This window comes from Paroedura picta, chromosome 18 (genome assembly GCF_049243985.1).
Source record: "Paroedura picta isolate Pp20150507F chromosome 18, Ppicta_v3.0, whole genome shotgun sequence".
NCBI lineage: Eukaryota > Metazoa > Chordata > Lepidosauria > Squamata > Gekkonidae > Paroedura > Paroedura picta.
Genome location: NC_135386.1, coordinates 13,404,877 through 13,423,047, shown reverse-complemented (window position 1 = coordinate 13,423,047; position 18,171 = coordinate 13,404,877). Strand labels below are relative to the sequence as shown.

The 18,171-nt window shown below is 46.8% G+C and overlaps 1 protein-coding gene across 2 annotated transcripts in view; it reads left to right on the top strand.

Moving 5' to 3' along the window:
- The window catches only part of AGBL1 (AGBL carboxypeptidase 1), a 441,440-nt gene that overhangs the window by 200,408 nt on the left and 222,861 nt on the right, over window positions 1–18,171 (top strand). For both annotated transcript variants that reach the window (XM_077317361.1, XM_077317360.1), the window contains exon 19: window positions 17,963–18,092. In XM_077317361.1, the coding sequence (XP_077173476.1) occupies window positions 17,963–18,092 (130 nt within the window). The remainder of the gene's footprint in view (window positions 1–17,962; window positions 18,093–18,171) is intronic.

Genomic DNA, 18,171 nt, shown 5'->3' with positions numbered 1-18,171 from the left:
GATTTGCTCCTCTGCCTTTAGCAGCAGGCTGATCGACAGAAATAAAAACAGGAATGCTGTTTGAGACAGGAGGATGAACAGTATGGCCTGCTCATATTTGTGGATCAATTACCTGTTAGAGGCACAGGCTCAGGGTCTAATAATAAGACTAAAACGGTAAAGGTAAAGGTATCCCCTGTGCAAGCACCGGGTCATGTCTGACCCTTGGGGTGACGCCCTCCAGCGTTTTCATGGCAGACTCAATACAGGGTGGTTTGCCAGTGCCTTCCCCAGTCATTACCGTTTACCCCCCAGCAAGCTGGGTACTCATTTTACCGACCTCGGAAGGATGGAAGGATGAGTCAACCTTGAGCCGGCTGCTGGGATCGAACTCCCAGCCTCATGGGCAGAGCTTTCAGACTGCATGCCTGCTGCCTTACCATTCTGCGCCACAAGAGGCTCATCTAACAATAATAAGACTAGCAGCCATAATTGGGGGAAATTTCCCTAAGATAGTAGGTGAACCACCGACTATCTTTTCCGCTATCAGCATGCCCAGCATTTTAAATCTGCTGCCATTATGAGAAATTAGGTGGGTCAGTACTGGAATTGGGAACATCTTTGTGGTAGAACCAAGAATGTGTTCACCAAGACCCGGAAGAAGTTCCTGACAGTTAGAGCGTTTCCTCAGTGGAACAGGCTTCCTCGGGAGGTGGTGGGTTCTCCATCTTTGGAGATTCTTAAACAGAGGCTAGATAGCCATCTGATGGAGAGGCTGATTCTGTGAAGTTTCAAGGGGATGGCAAGTTACAGTGGATGAGCGACAGGGATGTGAGTGTCCTGCATAGTGTAGGGGGTTGAACTAGATGACCCAGAAGGTCCCTTCTAACGCTATGATTCTAAGTATGCTGAACATTGCCAGGCAGACGCATTTATTTTTATTTTCTCAGGATTCTTGAGTTTGACTTTATCTTGCATTGGATTCCCCTGGGTTACTTTTCTTCTCTGTCCAGTTCAGTTTCTTCTAGGGGTGTGCGCTTCGGCTCGGTTCGGCCGCTTCAGAGACCCCCGAAGCCCGAGGCGGTGTGTAGAAAGGCCAATGCCACGGCACAGAGATGCCCCTCCTCAGGTGGCCACACGGTGATTGGCCCTATTCCAATTCAGACAGCCAGGACACTCTCCACCCCCAGGGCTGTTTCACAAATATTAAGAGGAACAATGGATAAGGATTTTATCTTGATGTGTGTTTGGATAGGAAAATGGCTTCATCAGAGTTTTATTGCTTGTATTGCTTGTCCATATGCACACATTTTAATGGATTGGATTGCTGTTTTGCCTCTTTTGTGTGGAAGCTCATGCTAGAAAAAATATCAACAATATCACCTGTAAATATTTGCTTGATGAACTTGAGGGTGGTTCTGCTAAGTCTGCAGAGTAACTTTGCAAATGAGCAAACCCTGCAAGGTCACTCTGGTGCTGAGGACTCCTTGTAATCTCCTTTGCTCATCAGTGGAAAGCCTTACAGGACATAATTAAGGATGCCTCCCTCCCCCTCCCTTCCCCCCTTCCTTTCTATTTCTGCTCAAGCATGGTGACTCTCACACCCATATTCTTTGACACATTTATGGTCTGTTTCTTAGACGGCCACTTAGGCCATTTAATTCAATGAGTAGATTGTGGTCAAAACAAGCATTCCTTTGAACAGCAATATCCATTTTGTGTTAATAGGGCTGCGGGGCAGGATGGACACTGTTCAAATTGCTAGTGGGGAAAGCCTGCAAGCATCTTGTGTCCCAAATGAGAATTGTCATGGAATTTGGTGTTGTCCCGAGTCACATTGGTCAGGTCCTACCTGGAATCCTGTTTGCAGTCCTGGAGGCCTCACTCCAAAAATAATGACTTAATTGAGAGGGTTCAGAGGAGAGCAATAAGAATGGTCCGGGGCCTGAAGACCAAGCCCTATGAAGAAAGGCTGAGGGACTTGGGAATGTTCAGCCTGGAGAAAAGGAGGTTGAGAGGGGACAGGATTGCTGTCTTTGAAGGTTGCTACTTAGAGGAGGGCAGGGAGTGGTTACTGTGGGCAGCAGAGTATAGGATCTGCAGTAATGGGTTTAAGCTATATGTAGAATGATGTTGTCTAGATATCATGATTTTTTTTTCACAATCAGAGTAGTTCAGCAGTGGAATCAACTGCCTCAGGAGGTGGTGAGTTCCCCCTTGCTGGTGGATAGATGCTTCTCCTGGATGCCTTGGGCTGATCCTGTATTGAGCAGGTTGGACTAGATGGCCTGTATGGCCCCTTCCAGCTCTCAGATTCTAAGTATTCAATACTGGTTTAAGACAGTTTTCACAGTCAGAGTAGTTCAGCAGTGGAATAGGCTGCCTAAGGAGGTGGTGAGCTCCCCCTCACTGGAAGTCTTCAAGCAAAGGTTGGATACACACTTTTCTTGGATGCTTTAGGATGCTTAGGGCTAATCCTGCGTTGAGCAGGGGGTTGGACTAGATGGCCTGTATGGCCCCTTCCAACTCTATGATTCTATGATTCTATGATTCTAATCATGCCTCTTTGCTTACTTTGGAAGCCGTCCCTTGGAGACCTCCAGAAGCCCCACTTGAGGCTTTCCTGCTGGATACTTTAGTTTAATAAATGTGCATCAAACGCTTCATTGAACTTTGATACTGTGAGACACCCAGAGAAACTGTGCTTGAATGAACCACAGTTATGTTTGTGCAATTTGCTGTTATTTCCTTTATCTTCCTTCTTCTTGTGCACGTGGGATTCGTTGTGTAACATTCAGTCAGGATATGGAATATTCTAGTTCACTGTATGTAGATGAAAACAGATACATAAAAAAGCCGAACAATCCACCGGCGTTGCTACGCTTGGGGGTTCTTTTCTCCCAAGTTTCCCTGTCTAATCTTGTGTGGATTAGTGATGACTGAACAACCCCATGCTCAGCTGAGAATCGTTTTCATTTTTGCAAATATCCCTGCTGAGTACTTGAAAATTCTCAACAGGCAATTGAGAGTTCAATGGAATGCTCATGAAATGCAGATGTATAAGTGCACACACACACACACGAACACACACACACACAGATGATATTTCTCCATGACATTTCTTCCTGGGCTTGCCATGACTCCCACTGTGGTAAGAGGACGCCCACCTGTGAGCCCCATTGCCTGTTTTCCACCAGAAATTGCACACATAAATGTCCCAAGACACATGTAGTTCTAGCAGTGGGGAATTGCTTTGCGAGAGATTTGGTAACATAGCAAGATGGATCGTTTGCCAATGTTTACGAGGTGATTACACCCTTTAGAACTCAAGACAGACAACAAGTAGTTATACTAAAATAATAACCTTCTTTACTGGAAGGAAAACAGCAAAAAGGAATAGGCAAAAATATATCTAGCACACTAGCATTCGAGCAGATAGGAGGGAAAGGGGGGAAGAGAGTTGCAGTAGATGTATTTACCAGTCCTGGAGAGCAGAGAGGGAGTGACACAACTGGATCCAAATCAGAAGATACTTTGTCTTGGCAGAGCCAGAGTTTTTACAGGTTTTTGGGGAGACGGGGTCATGCTGAGCTCATGATTGGGGTGTGACAGGGGCATGGTGTGCGCATGATGGAATTGTCCATGGGTAGGAGGTTGTGAAATGGCCTAGCCAGGTCCAGAGATGGGCATTAACTAAACTGGTTAAGAATTTCTGTATGTCTCTGTGATCTTTACAACAGAGATTAGGGGGGAATTCCTAGAGTGCCACCCAGAAGTAACATCACATCCTCTCCAGACTTCACTTTTCCCATTGTTTGCAGAGGCAGGGCTTGTACAGTTGCCAGGACCCCCTGAAAGCAGCAGTGAGAACTTAGAGCTTCCAGTTCCGGGTTAGGAAATACCTGGAGATTTTGGATGCAGAGCCTGAAGAGATTGGGGTTTGGGGAGGGGAGAGACTTCAATGGGAGACAGTGTCATAGAGTCCCCCTTCCAAGGAAATTGGCAGGAAGATTCCAGGCCTCTGTTGCTTGTGATGTGGCATACCAGTACACACCAGAAGTGGGATCTTCACACCACCAGTGATGTTTGGACAACACTATGGTAAAAGCCATTTTCACCATATAGTTTTTGTCCAAATACCAGTGATATAGCCGTATAAGTGGCTACAGAGGCCTAGGCCTCAGTTTTCTGCTGGTCAGTCCCCTGGACTTGCTGGAGGAATGGTGCTGGGGGAGAAGGGGTCTGGTGACCCTGAGTGCTGACAACCCTGTCTAGAAATAGCTGCTGGCCATCAAAAGCCAGCAGAACAGTTTACTTTGCATAGCCAGAGCAACATGTTATGCTCCCTGCATCCTACAAATGCCCATTCTTCCGCCAGCAGTTCAGAAACGTGACCTTGGAGAACACTCTGGATGCCTTAGCCCATGTTGTTTGATGTACCCCTTTCCTTGCAGGCAAAGGACAGGGTAATTTATTGGTAGTCTGAGTGCCTAATTATACCCTGACTGAATTGAACTGCGTGGTAAATAAGGAACCGTCAGCCTTGAAGGTCTACACCTTGCCATGATTGACAGTGGAGGACAGGGCTGCTTTCACAGAAGCCATATGAGCCAGCAGCCTTGAGGTTCCTGAATTACTCCAACCCCTCCCTAGTGGCAGCAGCTGTCTCTGGTCTCGGGCAAGAATTTCCCACAGGCCACAGTCTTTCAGCAGGAGATGCTAGGGACTGAACCCACCATGTTGTGTGCACTAAGTGGATCCTCTGCTGTGGTATGAGGTGGTAGGTGCTCCCTCATACGTGAGTTGTCAAGGACATCTACCAGGGCAGCCTTAGGAGCAGAGGCAGAGGTTGGATCCTGCAATCCATCAGTGAAAGGTACAGCCAATTGCAGAGCTTGCAACCAGACGTTGGTGATGCACTGATCAATCTGGAACCTGGAAGTGATTGACTGGCAGGATGGCATGTGGGCCACACAAGACACTACTCATGACTGGCGTTAATAAGGCTACAGCTTTATTGATACCAAACATACCTGCCAGCCACAGGGTTCACCCACTGGCGTGAGAAGAAACATCACCACCTCAGCCATCTGGCTGCTCAGAGCTTGGCTATAGGGGTGCCCCAGAACCCGCCACCTCCCAGCCAGGAGGGCAAATCCCTTGGCCCCGGAGTCCCCATGGGGAAGCAGGCATGAGGTGACTGACGGACACCCATCTCATACAGCCAACCAGCCTGCCTGGCTCTGGGCCCCTGGCCTACCCAGCCAGGTTGGCTGTGCTGTTTGGTGAGCTGGTCTCTTATTGAGACCCCCCCCCCCATTCTCAGATCATAGTGTATAGACTGGGGCCCTGGACCAAGGGACAGAGGGTGGGAATCTGTCCAGGAAGCAATCAGTGGTGGAATAGTGGGGCCTAGATACATGGTGCCTAATAAAGGCCCCCAGGAACCCAACCCATTGTGTGTCACTGACACACCACACTGCTGCACCTGCCAGGAGCAGGCCAATGCCAGTGGCACCTCTTTTATGGGCCACCCTCCGTGGTGTCAACTGGCAGCTGCTCTTTGCCATTGACGTGCTAGGTAAAAACCTTATGATAAAAACCAAACAGAGGACTGGCCAGGACAGGGAAGCAGGCAGATAGTAGCCCTGCTTTCCCCCAGTCTCTCAAACCTCAGCCCATTACTTTCACAATGACAATCTGGGAGCAGTGGGTTTCTAATGGCACACTAGATTTCAGCTGGACAGCAGGTTTAACAAGTAGCTTCAACACTCCCTAAGCCTAGAGGTGATGGGTGTTGTGTTTGTGGATCCTCTGAGGATTGAGTTTGAGGTCCGAGGCAGGATTCAAGCAGACATGTCATTGACCAACGCGCTGCTAGATCCCATCAGCTGGATCCAGTTGGTTTAAAGCAATAACTAGCTAATAGTGCACACTGGCAGGAAGATCCGTTTTCTTGCTTTGTTGTCTGGAATCACCAGCAACTTGGACCATACTGAGATCACAATTTAAAAAGGTGTTCATACGTCTGGTGTCCTGGCTTCCTCCGAACCTATGGCTTCCCTTTCACATCATCTCTGCTTGCCTGTTGAAGGAAGCTGAGCTACCAGATGGTGCAGTTGGTTGTCCACTCAGCATATTTCAGTTAATGCTGTCTTGACAGAGCTACAATTTATGTTCAGGGGGAAGTGCAGGGTCTGTTCTTGCATGTCCACTGGTGGCCATCTTTGCTGTAACTCTTCTCCCATTCTTGTGTCTGACTCAATGGGAAGATCCATATAAACTTTTGTTTGCTGAGCTGGAGAACCTCCTGGCTCATCATACCAATATGCCCTCCCTGTCTGAGCCCAGATGCCAACTTCGGGCCACACAACAGGCCCTCCCCCCAGTGGGTGGCCATCCTTTGCAAGAATGTAGGCTTTATTTGGTGGTAGCACCAGTTTGGTGCTATCTGGTGGTAGCGCCAGTTTCGGGCAATATGAGAGCCAGAGTGTGATGTAGTAGTTACAGTTCCAGACCGGTATCTGGGAGACCCAGGTTCGAATTCCTGCTCTGTCATGGAAGCTTGCCAGGTGACCTTGGGTCAGTCCACAATTGCAATCTAACCTTCCTCACAGGGTCGTTGTTGTGAGGGTAAACTGAAGGGGGAAAGAATGCGGTTTAAGTTTGTTTACTGGCCATCGTGAAGATAAGTGTGGCATAAATTAATAAGTGGGCATCTGGGAGAAGTTCAGAAAGCTTCTTTGCTACAGGAATTTCAGAAGGAACTCCAGAGGACAATGTATTAGTTTTTCATCCAGGCATTTGATTCTCTTGGTTTCCTTCATATGGAACATGTATTGCTGATGGATTGTAAGCAGCGCTGAATTTTCAGATCAAGTGCTGGAGGGGTGTTGGGTGGGAGTCATAAGGGTTTGAAATAAATAAATAACATGAGTCCTTTTGTGAAATCTGAAGGAAATTCAGAGACTCTTCCTTGAGCAGAATATCTGGGAAATGTCAAGGGAAACAAAATGAATTTTGAAATATGGGTGTGTGATATAATGCGTATGCTTGCAGCTCATTCCTCTTTGCAAATCCCGCTCCTGAAAACATGTTGATGTTGAAGATAATATTTACAAATAATTGAGATCTGTGACGTCCTAAAAATGCCTGAGGCACAACTGGGGTGCCTGCACTGCATTTTATTTATTTGAAATATTTATATTCTGCTTCCCCCCACATTGGTAGGGCTCAGAGTGGCTTCTTTTGTTAAAAGCAGCTAAAATCTCCTTTCACACACACACACACACTCACACTCACACTGCAATACAAATTAAAAGAAGAGAGCCAGCCGTTTCTGTATTTGAAAGGTTGTCATTTGGAGGAGGGCAGAGAGTGGTTCCTGTTGGTAGCAGCAGAAGAGAGGACCTGCAATAATAGGTTTAAACTACACATTGAACAGTTCTGGCATCAGAATTTTTTTTCATAGTCAGGGTACTTCAGCAGTGAAATCGGCTGCCTAAGGAGGTGTTGGCAGTCTTCAAGCAGCAGCTGGACAAGTACTTATTCCGGATGTCTTAGGCTGACCCTGCATTGAGCAGGAGGCTGGCCTAGATGGCCTGCATGGCCCCTTCCCACTCTAGGATTCCACTCTGTTCATTCCCATCACAGAAATTGACTTCTGCTAGCAAGACGTCAAAAGCATATTGGCAAAACTCTGTCTTCACAGCTGTGGCAGTAAATGGACTCTCCATGACCATGGCCAATAAACCCCTGAGTCTTGGAGAAACACATTCGTATACCCAAATTAAGAATTACAAAGCAGAATGTGGCCAACCCTTCTTCTATAAGTTCTCAGCTGCATTCTGAAGCACTGCAGTGACGTGCCAAACTCCAGTTAGGGCCTGTACCTCTCCTAGGACTACAACTTTTCTCCTTACAGGGTTCAGTTTCCCTGGAGAAAATGTCAGCTTCAGAGGGTGGACTTCCTGCTGTGCATCCTCGCTTGCCCAAACTCTGCCCTTCCCAGGACTTGCCTCCAAATCCCCAGGAGTTTCTCAACTCTGATTTGACAACCCCACACCAGTTGAGGGGGAGGAAGGGCTCCCCTCTTGTCATTTTATCAACATGTCACAACTCCAGGAATTTATTTCTGACCCAGCCTGCTGCATACATGTAAGTTTCATGGGCAAGGAACCTTTCTATGCACTTGGGAAGCGTAGAACTCCCAGAATTCATGTGACCAACAGTCCTTGTGGGCGACAAGAGGGCTTTGTAATGTGTGGATTGGCCTTTTGGGGCCATAAATATTTGAATCAATAGGAACCCATGCTACCCTGGGTCTGAGTGTCACGCCACACCCCAGTGAACCCTGGGAGAGATGACGCTTCTCTGCCCAGTCCACTGCAACTGGCTAAAATGGCAAAGACAGCAGAAGATCTTTTGCGCCTGACAAACACATTGAGTGAAAGAACATGGACCTGGAAGCATTCATTGCAAGGAGAAAGGAGTGTCTTGCATGGCAAAGACCTAGCCGGACAAAGAAGGTGAAGTACTGGAAGCTCATTACGCTAATTGGAGCCACCCCAGCTGAGAAAAGGGAAGCCCTGGAGCATCATAGGCCAGAGCGGAAGGAGTCAATACTGTGGTGTCTTTGGGGAGGGGGAGCATCGTTGGCAAAAATGCTGCCCCTTCTGCTGTGATATGCCCACCCCCTTTCTGTCTGGGAGGGGGATGAGACATTCAGCAGCATCAATAAGCCATTTGGCAGCCAGATGGCTCAAATGTCATTCTGCGAGATGAGAGTGTGCTTGCTGACATACAAATAAGAAGGGAGAAAACAAGAGCTTTGGCCTGCAAAGGAACAGAGGCCTCTGGGGCAGAGTTCCGGGTTCTAGGTTTGTTTAGGCACAGGGGTTCTAGGTTTCATGACATGGGAGGAGTTTCAGATTGTGGTTGGAGGACCAAGACAGTGTGTTGAGGATCAGAAATGGAACATAATGGAGAAGGAGGGATGCTAAATCATGCCCCTACTGCCCCAGTCTCTCCTGAATCTCTCTGCCAGGCAGCCTTGTTTGGTTTCTCAGGTCTAGGTGGAACCTGCAGCAAAACCTCAAGCCTGAAGACGCATGGTGGGTGGTAAGGGAAGTCACTTGGTTCCTTTCACACTGGCAGTCTTCAAGCAAAGGTTGGATACACACTTTTCTTGGATGCTTTAGGATGCTTAGGGCTAATCCTGCGTTGAGCAGGGGGTTGGACTAGATGGCCTGTATGACCCCTTCCAACTCTATGATTCTATGATTCTATGATCGGTCAGTATTGTGGATATGAAAGGGCTAGATGAGAAGGGAACCTCTGTCATGTTTGAAGCTTTCGTCTGGCTACAGGAACCTCCATACAATGCCAGTGGCTGATAAGATGACATGTTGTCTTTTGCCGGGAGATCTTGAGAAGAAGGTCTGAAACATCTGTTTAAACCCAAATCCATTCACTCCAGAAGACCGGTCAGCCGTGAATTACCAAAACAAGAAGAAAGCTGGTGTGAAACAATCCCATGTACTTTATTGTATGTCCATCAAAGAGGGAGCAAAGAAGAGTCAAAACGAGCTCCAGTGACTCTAAAATCAAAAAACAATAACTTGTACTACAGTACTGTTCAAATGTTATACTGTAGTAGCAAGAAAATTAATACCTTGTGAGGTAGATTAGGCTGACAGTGTGTGACTAGCCCAGGGTCACCCTGCAGGCTCTCATGACAGAGTGGGCAATCGGACAAGCATCTCCTGGATCCTAGACGAACCCTCTAACCGGCTAGGAAATCAGCCCTTTAGCCCAACCACAGCTCAGCTGCAAGTCATCTTTGCAGAATCCTCTTGACCCTTCTTAAGCCTTCCCCGGGGGTCGTGGATCTTGTCTGTGCAGACACACCTTCTTGCTTCATTGGAGATACAGCAACAATCATCCAGCTGGTGCCTTTGCATTTTTTTTTTTTTTTTTTGCTTGGATGATGTGCTGCCAAGTTGACAGTTTTATCATTCAAATTTGCACCATCTGGGAAGGGGACGAAGTGTTGAATGGCTGAGGAAGTGGCAGCCAAGTGGATCAGAGGAAAATTCCTCCCCAAAAAAGGAATAAAAGGAACCTGCTTCTACCCTGTTACGTGCTCAGTGGGGCTGGAAGTGTTGTTATCCCTTGGCAAGGCAACTGCATTGCTTACCTTTCCTTAAGGCTATCGGGATAAGGAATCTCTTGGATGTCACGGTGGTGAGAGCCCTTTGGCTAACCCAGGCATGGAATTGATAGCTTCCAGAAGGAGCTGACAAAAGGCCATCTCACGGGTTCAGGAGATACGATTCCTGAAAAATGAGGGGAGAATTCCATTTTATGCTGACCCACAGCATTCAATTCTTTTTCTTTTTTTTGCAGAAAGATAAGTAGGATTGTTTATCAGAGTTGCTGAAAGCTGTGGTGCATTTTGCTGATCACCACCCACCAATTAACGATTTTGTTCTGTCGGATCTTTCTTTTAGCCAATCACTTGACTCCATTTAACAGCAGAGTTCTGTGGAAAGGGGTAGTTTGAGGACACTTGTCTTCCATGGCAATTTTTAGTTTGAATCCCACTCCAAGCTTCCTGTTCAGATTGGGACAATAACATACATTGGAGCTGCAGGTAATCTACAGCATGGGGTGCCAGCCTCCAGGTGGGGCAACTGATTTCAAAACTACAAAGAGGAGGAAATGACTTATTTGGGGGTAGACTCTGCTGAGATCCCTCCCCACCCCAAAACCTTCACCCCCCATATCACCAGGATTTTCCCACCCTGGAGTTGGTAACATTGCTGGGGCAATAGCATACAGGGAGAAGGAGCTTCTGCCTTCCCTTGTGCCATTTCCCTGACCTGAGAAGGACCAGGGGTGCTATTTTCTCCAGCTGATGGCTGGATTTGTTGCCCATCAGGACATATCCACAGGACAGGACATCTGGGTTCCGATTCAAGAATGGACACGTGGAAGCATTCATGTTTAAAGAAGGCGGATACTGTACCCTTAATGAGCACTGTAAAACTACACACATTATGCATAAAAACAGACATTCCAAAAGCACAATGCAAAGGATAACCATGACAGGTGGGCTCAAGTGGGTAGCCGTGTTGGTCTGAAGTAGCAGAACAAATTTTGTTCTGCTCATGAAGAAAACATCTTCTTGTCCTGAGATGTGATAAGATCAGGCTAGCCTGGTCCATTCAGGTCCTGGTGGATGATATCTATGTAAGTGTGTAATGCTGTCAAGTAGCAACCAATTTATGGCGACCTCAGCAAAAGGCTTTCAAGAATTTTGAGAAGCAGATATGGTTTGCCATTGCCTCTTCTGCCGAGACTTCCTCGGTGGTCTCCCATCCAAGAACTTAACCCTACTTTGCTTCTGAGACCTGGTGAGATTTGGCCATACCACACTGCTTGCCCTCCAACCAGTTACAGAGCCGTAAATCTGGCCCCATGAAATTAATCGACAGAAGCATTAGTTGATTCATTTCTTGGATCAGAGCCGATGGAGCTTGGAGCCCTATCCAAATGCTTTGGGGGCCAGAACGATAAAGAGATCCAAGCAAAACTCTTCTTTTCTTAGAACATAAAAACCTTGACTCGTTTCCCAGTCCTCTCTTCGGTGGTTCAGAACACGCCCAGCTACCTAATCACAATGTTCCCGGCTGTTCTCTGATTGAAAAAATATTTCTGCATTAAATCATGCTAAGCAGAAAATAATTCACATTTATGTATCCTCTCTGGATTTTTATGTGGGGAAGGCACAAAGATCCGTTCAATGGGAATTATGCCATTGATCAACTTCTTGGCGACAATTGCTGTCATGGGATAACCTGATTAAAGTTGCCGTCCTCCTTGGAAACAGAAAGAAGAACACCAGGCCAGCTTTCAGCTTTTGCCTGGGAAAAATTATCCATAGCTACACAGAAGCAGATTGTGGGAAACCGTCTCTTGCCTTGAAAACCCTACAGTTGACGGCCCCTCCGAGCACCATGGCCCTCAGTTTGCAAGAACTGAGAATGGCTGTTAATGCAAGGAGGTTTTGGAGGACCGTAATTGACCCTCTTTGCCCTTTCCCCCCTGGATTTAGTTGGGAGATTCTGGGTCCGGGAAGACTTTTTTTTATGCCGCAGCATCATGGTTTATGGGATTGATGTATTTTATATTGGTTTTAAATGTTGTTGGGGGTTTTATATATGTTGTAACCCACCTCTTGTGGCGCAGAGTGGTAAGGCAGCAGATATGCAGTCTGAAAGCTTTGCCCATGAGGCTGGGAGTTCAATCCCAGCAGCCAGCTCAAGGTTGACTCAGCCTTCCATCCTTCCGAGGTCGGTAAAATGAGTACCCAGCTTGCTGGGGGGTAAACGGTCATGACTGGGGAAGGCACTGGTAAACCACCCTGTATTGAGTCTGCCATGAAAACGCTGGAGGGCGTCACCCCAAGGGTCAGACATGACCCGGTGCTTGCACAGGGGATACCTTTACCTTTAACCGGCCTCGAGCCTTCGGGGGAAGGCGGATAAGAAATTTCATAACAACAACAACAACAACAACAACAACAGGGTCATCATAAGTCAGAAGCGATTTGACAACATTTAACACACATGTGTGTGCGTGCACAAACACAATGTGCTGCAAAGATTTTTTTGGTGGGGGGATGGGGACACATATACTGGTGAAACTACTAGTATAGTAAATTATTTTTGGAACAGCATGATCTCCCATCATTTTTGGACTCCAGAAATGTCTTAGAGTATGTTATGGTTCTGGGATTTTGAATGTTTCTCGGGGTAGAGTCAAAAGCAGCACCTTAGCTGAAGGAAGAACATGGGTGCTAAGAGGAGAAGGTGGTAGTGGGGATGGAGGAGAGAGCCTCAATGAGAAAGGAGCACCCTAGGAGTCAATAGGGGTAGACCTAGATTCTGGATATCCCATCCTACCCTCCCCCTCTATTTTTCCTTCTCTTTCTCCTACTTTCCCTCCCTACCCCCCAACAGTTATACCTGTTTGAGCAATTTTGTTAGCCCTACCAAAATGTTATCTGGCTTTTCCAAAAGCTCATTACATGTTGGCCTAAATACACTGGTGGCCAGACTGTGGCTCTCTGGATGTCCATGGACTACATTTCCCATGAGCCCCTGCATGCACTGGCAGGGGCTCATGGGAATTGTAGTCCATAGACATCCGGAGAGCCACAGTTTGGTCATCCCTGGGTTCCCTTACTCCCACATATCGGTAGTTTTCTGTGGCTCAGCCTGATATGGGGTCATGCTTTCACCCAACCAAAAAGCTTAGAACCCCCCTACTCTTCTGGTTAGCCATTTCACACTATATTGGGTCCTGTGCAGATTTCTACTTACACTCAACCTCTTGCACAAGTGAAAGGCCATGGTGGCTGTTTGCACTCATTCATGGTGCCCCTATTTGCATTTCTTCTTGTGCAAGTTTTGTGTGGCCAATTTCTGGGACCTCTAATATGCAAGGCATTGTATATGCATTGCAGAAGATCCTGCACAGCTGTCCCTTTATGTTCCTTCTTGCATAGGACCGGATCCACACCATCTTCTTGACACAGATGATTGTGATCAATCGGTCCCCATGATTTCCATTTCCAGTATATCCTGTGTGAATCTGCCAGGCTCCTACCATTGCCCTGTTTTGCATTGCTGAGAAAAATCAGTAGCGATCAGGTGGATTCAAATTCTGAATTTTTTTTTTAATTTTTTTTTTGAATTTTGACTTTATTGGTTAGAATACAGATGGTGTCGCTGGTTTTGATCACATGCTGATATCGTTTTTCTGGAATCTTTGGGATTTTGCCGGCGATGGGTCAGAACGGGAGGGGGCGGTTCATGACCTCTTTGGTCCACCACTGGTTGGGGAGGACAACACATGTTCATGGCAGGCCTCAGCCAGACCGCCGATGAGGTTCAAGAATTCGGCGAAGTCCAACTGGCCGGCACAGTTCATGTCGAGCTTTTTCATCATGCGGTCCAGGACGCATGGGTCCTTCTGGTTCTTTGAGAAAGATGCCAGCTCTGTGTTCATAAACGTAATGAACTCTTTTTTGGAGAGGGACCGGGCGTTCCCATCACGGCCAGCGTAGCGCTGGAAGACAGCCAGCAGTGACTCGATGCAGCGTTCCGTTTCCGTGGCACCACCACCGTACTTAGATGACATGTCTACAGAATGGAGGGCGAGGTTGACCACAGTTGTGAGCTGGCTGGCTGGCTCCAATTCTGAATTTCTTAACACAGCTGTTTCAACACCTAGACCCTGCATATTTTGATTTTTGCCTCTTCTTTGCAAGAGTTGAGCCTGCAAATTTTTTTTAAAAGTGCCGTATTCTGTTTCATTGCCTTGATCATTATCCTGAAAGCCTCTTCATTTTTCCAGTGCCGTTTGTGTGCCAAGAAATCAGACTGATGCTTCCACTCTTGACCTTGCACTGATAAACACCACAAACATTGTGCATCAATGCCATGTTGGGCTGAAGTAAACGAAGCGGACCAAAGCAACGGTAGAACCTGGAGCCCCAAACCTGTTGACCAGAATATAAACAAATATCACAAGAAAAGAAACAGGGAACGTCACTTAAAGGAGAAGCATCCCACAAATTCTGGAGCTCTGGAACACCGCTCCAAAAGGACCATAGTGACAGAAGGCACCCTTGGGAAATGTGGCGTCTTTCGTCGAAGGTGGGCCAAAAAAGAGAGAATGGCTTTTTTATGCTTCCTCTACAAATTCGGCTCTGAAATCCCGCAAGGCACACAAAAGTGCTTTCTCCTTCCCTTCTTGGCAAGAGCCATTTAGCCACACATGGCATTGATGCTGCCCCATGCTGCTCCAAAAGCATCCTGGGGTGCGCTTGCATCTCTTTCCCCTTTTCTATAGACGGTCTCGCCCAGCGCCGCTGCAGCTGCCTCGCTCTTATTAGGATGCGCGGAGAATTGCAAAGCTGCTCTCCAGCTATCAAACACAATGTGTCCCTTTAGATTTTTATAGCTGGCTGTGCCCCAGGTGCTATTATTATCTGTCCTACCATCACTCGCTCGGTATGATGGGCCCTGTCTTTCTAGTTATCTGTAATGGGCAGAAGATTTTGGAATCATTTTTATCTCCTGTCTGCAGCGGCTTTTCCCTCTCTCTCCCTAAGAAGTGACTTGCAACTCCCTCCTGCTCTCTTGTCTCGGATTCTCTAGCGGTTCTCGTCCGTTTCCTCTTTGAATTATGCCATCTGCTATCAGCATCTCCATCAGAATTTGCCTTTGTTTCCCCCGACTTTTCCTTTTTTATTATTACCACTTTTCCCCATTCTGTTTTTTTCTATCCTTCCCTCCCCCACGCCCACTCCTTCTTTGGCCCTTTGTGCACAACACCGGATTCGTGATTTTAAACTCCACACACTCTGGATTGTGTTCTGAAAGTCTCCCTTCCCTTCACCAAGTCCTGGCATCTTGTCACAAGGACTTTGCATCAGATGTGTGATAGCATCTCTCAATCACATAGTTGTCCTCGTCTGCACACAACTGTAGGCATCTGCTTTTCGAGGGCACAAATATTACATTTATAATATACATATTACATTTATGATATACTTGTCACTATAGCATCAATCAGCCTTCTCAATAAATTCATTTTTTGGGGGGAGGGTCATCTTGTGCTCCTGAGCCTTTGCTGATGGCTCTCAGTGGCACAATGCACAATTATTTCAATGATTGCATAGGATTCAGTGCCACAAAAAAGGAGAAAAAGGGAAAAGAAGTGAGTTGTGTCCCTGGATCACAATATCAGCTTGTTTCAGAATTATATTATGCAATCTGGTCTCTTACCTATATGAATTCAGATGAGGGGTGTGTGGCTCTGTAGAAAGTCCTTTTCTTCAGTAATAGATATCTCTGTAGCAGATTCTTACTTGTTAGATATAAGAAATCACAAGTGCTTTGGGTGGGTGTGAGTGGGGAGGGGGCAACTTTAAATTAAAAATCTTGGGTCAAGGAAAAGACCAAGGCTGTTATGAAGTTTGTGCTGCTGGAAGAAATCTGTAACATAGTCTCGCTTTTTATGTAGAAAAAAAAGCTTTTAAAATTAAAAGCATTGTTGTAAAAAAAGCAAAGGAGGAAAGTAAGTAATAAATTGCTTTATGCAGAATGAGAGATAAAATCTCCATAAGTTCTCGCAATGTATAAACCTCTGTAACTTATATGTTACATAAAGGAATGTGTGTGTGTGTACATGCACGACACATGCATATAGATAGCATCATGAGGTCATTAGCTGAAGGGTCAATATAATTCAGCTGTTTCTCTTCTATCTAAATCTGTCTAAATCTGTCTATGCAGTTCGAAAGACTAGGAATTGAAGCTTGAATCTCTGTGCTCTCGTGAACCCCCAAATCCCACTTTCAGTTTTGCTTTCCCTTGGTATGAACTGAACCCATGATACTACCATTTTCTATTCCTTTATGCTGATTCTCTCTATAAAATGGACACATTTTTCAGCACTGTTAATAAATTATCATTCTACGATAGAAACCTGGAGCCCCATGAAGAATCATAAAAAGGGAGAGAAGCAATTTGGAAATCTCAGTCCACCTTAAAATCTCATCCTCCAGGGTCATCTAACGCTTCTAGAAGAAGAAGAAGAAGAAGAAGAGTTGGTTCTTATACGCCACTTTTCCCTACCCGAAGGAGGCTCAAAGCGGCTTACAGTCGCCTTCCCATTCCTCCCCCCACAACAGACACCCTGTGGGGTGGGTGAGGCTGAGAGAGCCCTGATATCACTGCCCGGTCAGAACAGTTTTATCAGTGCCGTGGCGAGCCCAAGGTCACCCAGCTGGTTGCATGTGGGGGAGCGCAGAATCGAACCTGGCATGCCAGATTACAAGTCCGCACTCCTAACCACTACACCAAACTGGCTCTCTACAGCAGGGGTAGTCAACCTGTGGTCCTCCAGATGTTCATGGACTACAATTCCCATGAGCCGCTGCCAGCATTTGCTGGCAGGGCTCATGGGAATTGTAGTCCATGAACATCTGGAGGACCACAGGTTGACTACCCCTGGCCTACAGCATGCCGACTCCCCTGTTCCCTTTGCCACAAACTATGACAATTTCTGCCAATGCTCTCTCCCCTCTGAAGGATATATATGCTTACAAAGCCAACTTAATGCAGTGGTTAAGACTGGTGGCCTCCAATCTGGTTTGATTCCCCACTTCTCTGCATGCAGTCAGCTGGGTGACCTTGGGCCAATCACAGTTCTCTCAGAGCTTTGTGAAGGGAAAGGCAATTGGAAGCCACTGTGAGACTCCTTTGGGTAGTAAAAGGGGGGGGGACAAAAACCAGCTGCTCTTCTTCCTGAGCCTTTTGTTTGGGTGTGGGGCTACTTATGCAAAGTCTTGTTTTTGTTTTGTTTTTTGCTGCACGCCTGAGTATGCAGAGTGACCTCCTTGTCTTTGGGTGGCCTGATTTTGTGGATTTCATCAACCTCCCAGTGTCCTGCTCCAGGCTGTGTTTGGAGGGAGGACTCCTTAAAGCCCCGCCCTCATTACACTCCCACCAATAAGCAGCCAACGAGGCAATGGTCATGTGATGGCCATTCTTATGCATCGTCCACTTTAGGTGCCACTGTTACTGATTCATGCGAAAACCACAGGGGATTGTGTTTCATTCCAGTCTCCCTTTCAAACAAGTCAGCTGCTGAAATTGGTAAGTCCAACCGCCCAGGCCTCAGCAGGCAAGGGAGGTGATAATGAATGCGGGTCAGAAATGAATCCTTGGGAAATAAGCAGCTCTGGCAACCAGAGCTCATTCAATCCCCTCTCGAGTGTAAATGTGCAGGAATAAATAGTGGGCCGACACGCTAAGCCTGCTTTGGCTGTGACACCTTCAGGGACAAATATTCTGCTTCTCCTTTCAGACCTGCTAGATTTTCTTTCCTTCTTCTTTGATTCTAGCCAGCGGTGCTCCCTAAGTGGAGAAGACTTGAACAGGCGATGGCTGAAGCCCAGCTCGGTCCTCCAGCCCACCATTTACCATACCAAGGGCCTCCTTTATCACCTCCGAAGCCTTGGCCGGGCTCCAGTGGTGAGTGCCTTCTCTTCGTTCATCTTGGTCTCGTAGTTATTCTTCCTGAATGGCTTCCTATACCTTAAATACATGAACT